At 61.0% G+C, this 2,158-nt stretch overlaps 1 protein-coding gene across 1 annotated transcript in view; it reads right to left on the bottom strand.

Annotated features, from left to right (window-relative positions):
• MMP15 (matrix metallopeptidase 15) overlaps positions 1–2,144 on the bottom strand; it is a 3,892-nt gene extending 1,748 nt beyond the window's left edge. Inside the window, exons 1-6 of the mRNA XM_014307765.2 lie at positions 2,028–2,144; positions 1,657–1,779; positions 1,240–1,547; positions 846–1,007; positions 501–724; positions 213–370 (exon numbers count right to left, since the gene is read on the bottom strand). Coding sequence (XP_014163240.1) covers positions 213–370; positions 501–724; positions 846–1,007; positions 1,240–1,547; positions 1,657–1,779; positions 2,028–2,131 — 1,079 coding nt within the window. The 5' untranslated portion in view covers positions 2,132–2,144. The remainder of the gene's footprint in view (positions 1–212; positions 371–500; positions 725–845; positions 1,008–1,239; positions 1,548–1,656; positions 1,780–2,027) is intronic.
• Between the last annotated feature and the right edge of the window lie 14 nt (positions 2,145–2,158).

Below are 2,158 nucleotides of genomic sequence, written 5' to 3'. Positions count from 1 at the left end.
GAGTTGGAAAAGGGGGATGAGGAGGTCCTGCCCAGCTGCTGTGGCAGGTGCACAAATGGATAGGGATAGTGGTAGATGCCTGTGGCCACCCTGACCCCTTGGGATCACACAGCAGCTGTGGCTGGGGAGGTGGGTCACGATGAGATGAAGCCAACCAGCTCTCAACAGCTTTGTGGGGGACACTGGGGTCTCGCTTCCACCTCAGCCCTCCCACCCAGCTTCCCTGCTCACCTTTAAAGAAGACGAACCTCCCGTCATGCCTCTCGTAGGCAGCATCAATGTCCCCAGGTAGGCCCCGCCAGAAGTGTCCAATGGGCATGGGGTAGTTGTCCAGCACCCGGTTGTGCCGGACCCTCCAGAACCACCGGCCCTGGAAAGAAACAGAGTGTTGGCAGAGGATGGGGAGGACACAGGGACACAGTCACCTTGCTGAGGGGTCCTCCCACCCACAGACCCACTACATCGCCAAGGAAGGGGCAGGAGGGGGTCCTGGCAGGTACCTTGAATACAAACATCTCCCCACGCAGCACCGCCACCGTGTCGAAGTCCCCATCGCAGATGTTGGGGCCGTACTGGTCAGGTTGGTCTGGGCTGCCAGGTTTGGGCGGTCGCTCTGGTTTCCCTGGAGGGGGAGGTTTAGGGGGTCTCTGGTCTGGTCTGCCAGGTCTCCGGGGTGTCACGGTGGGCAAAGGCTTGGTGGGCTGAGGGTGCCCATCTGCGGTACCTGGATCGGGCAGGTGAGAGAAGGGATGTAGTGATGCGAACCAGCAGCACCTGTACCTCAGTTTCCCCACACACATGCCCAGAATCCCACCTCTGGGATGATCCCCCGACCAGCTCCTCACCGTAGAGCTGCTGGATGCCCTTGAGGTCATCCTCGGGCAGCTGGAAGTTCTCTGTGTCCATCCACTGGTAGAAGGGTGCCATGATAGCACTGGGGTTGCTGGAGTGCTCCAAGCCCAGCGAGTGCCCCAGCTCATGCACGGCCACCAGGAAAAGGTTGTTCCCTGCATGGAGAGGCACCATCAGCAAGAGGGGGTGGAGAAGATGACACATGAGGCAGACCCCTGGACCCAGCACCGTGCAACAGGCGTGCTCCAGTGGGATCAGTCTGCATCACCCACGGTGGACCTGCTCTCCCTGCCAGTCCTGTCCACACCAGCACAGCTCCCCCCTCCACCCACAGTGGCCACCAGGCTCCTCTGGTCACCTTTACAATCTCTTTGTCCCTCAACTCACCAGACACATCTGCATTCTCCAGCGTCCAGGGCTCATCCAAGTCAAAATGCGTGTCCCCCCCCATGCCAGGGCCAGGAAAATAGGCATGAGCCAAAAATCCCCCAAGGCCATCAAAGGGAGAGCTGTCTCCATGGAATCCAGAGGCAAAGAGCACCATGATGTCAGCCTCCTTCTTCCTCTTCTGCCGGATGTCCTCGTAGGCCACCTCCCGGAAAACCAGCGGCGTGGCTTGCTCCCACACCCGGAAAGCTCGTCGGACGGCCTCGTGGGAGTGGTACCGACCCAGCTTCTCCGTGTAGTTTTGGATGCTGCGGATACAGAATTTATTAGGGAAGGCCTGGAGCAGCACTCGTTCCCTGAGGGGATCCATGGCTCTCCATGGGCTGGGGGGAGGGAATCCCTGGCAGTGCTGGGTACCTGAAGGTGAGGTGGCTCTGGCTCCAGCGCCGCCCTGTCAGCGCGTACCGCTTCCGACGCATGTTGGACTTCATCCGTGCTCCAAACTGATCCGGGACCCCACAGCGAGGACGTTTCATCCACCTGCCAGGACAGCAAGCCAGGGCTCAGCCCACCACAGCCAACACCCCTGAGGGGTTACAGCACCCACAGTCAGCAGGGACACTATCCTGGCTGCAGAGGTGCAGCACCTAAAAGGGGAGAAGCACCTCCCAAGGGGGACAGCACCCACTTTTCCAGATGCCAGCAGAGCCCTGGGGCTGTCAGAGAAAACCAGAGCCCAGGAGCGGAGCTGCCATCTGCTTGTGCAAGGGGACAATGGAGAAACTCACGCCTTGGTCTCCTCGTCCAGGACGCCGGTGACGGTGATGCCGTAGAACTTCTGCATCTCGGCGAGCGCGGCGGAGAAGGTCTGCGCTGAGCGCATGGTGGACATGCGGCGGGCGGGGGGGGGGCGGGGGCC

This window comes from Geospiza fortis, unplaced genomic scaffold, assembly GCF_000277835.1.
Source record: "Geospiza fortis unplaced genomic scaffold, GeoFor_1.0 scaffold97, whole genome shotgun sequence".
NCBI lineage: Eukaryota > Metazoa > Chordata > Aves > Passeriformes > Thraupidae > Geospiza > Geospiza fortis.
This window is presented reverse-complemented; position numbering and strand designations above follow the sequence as displayed.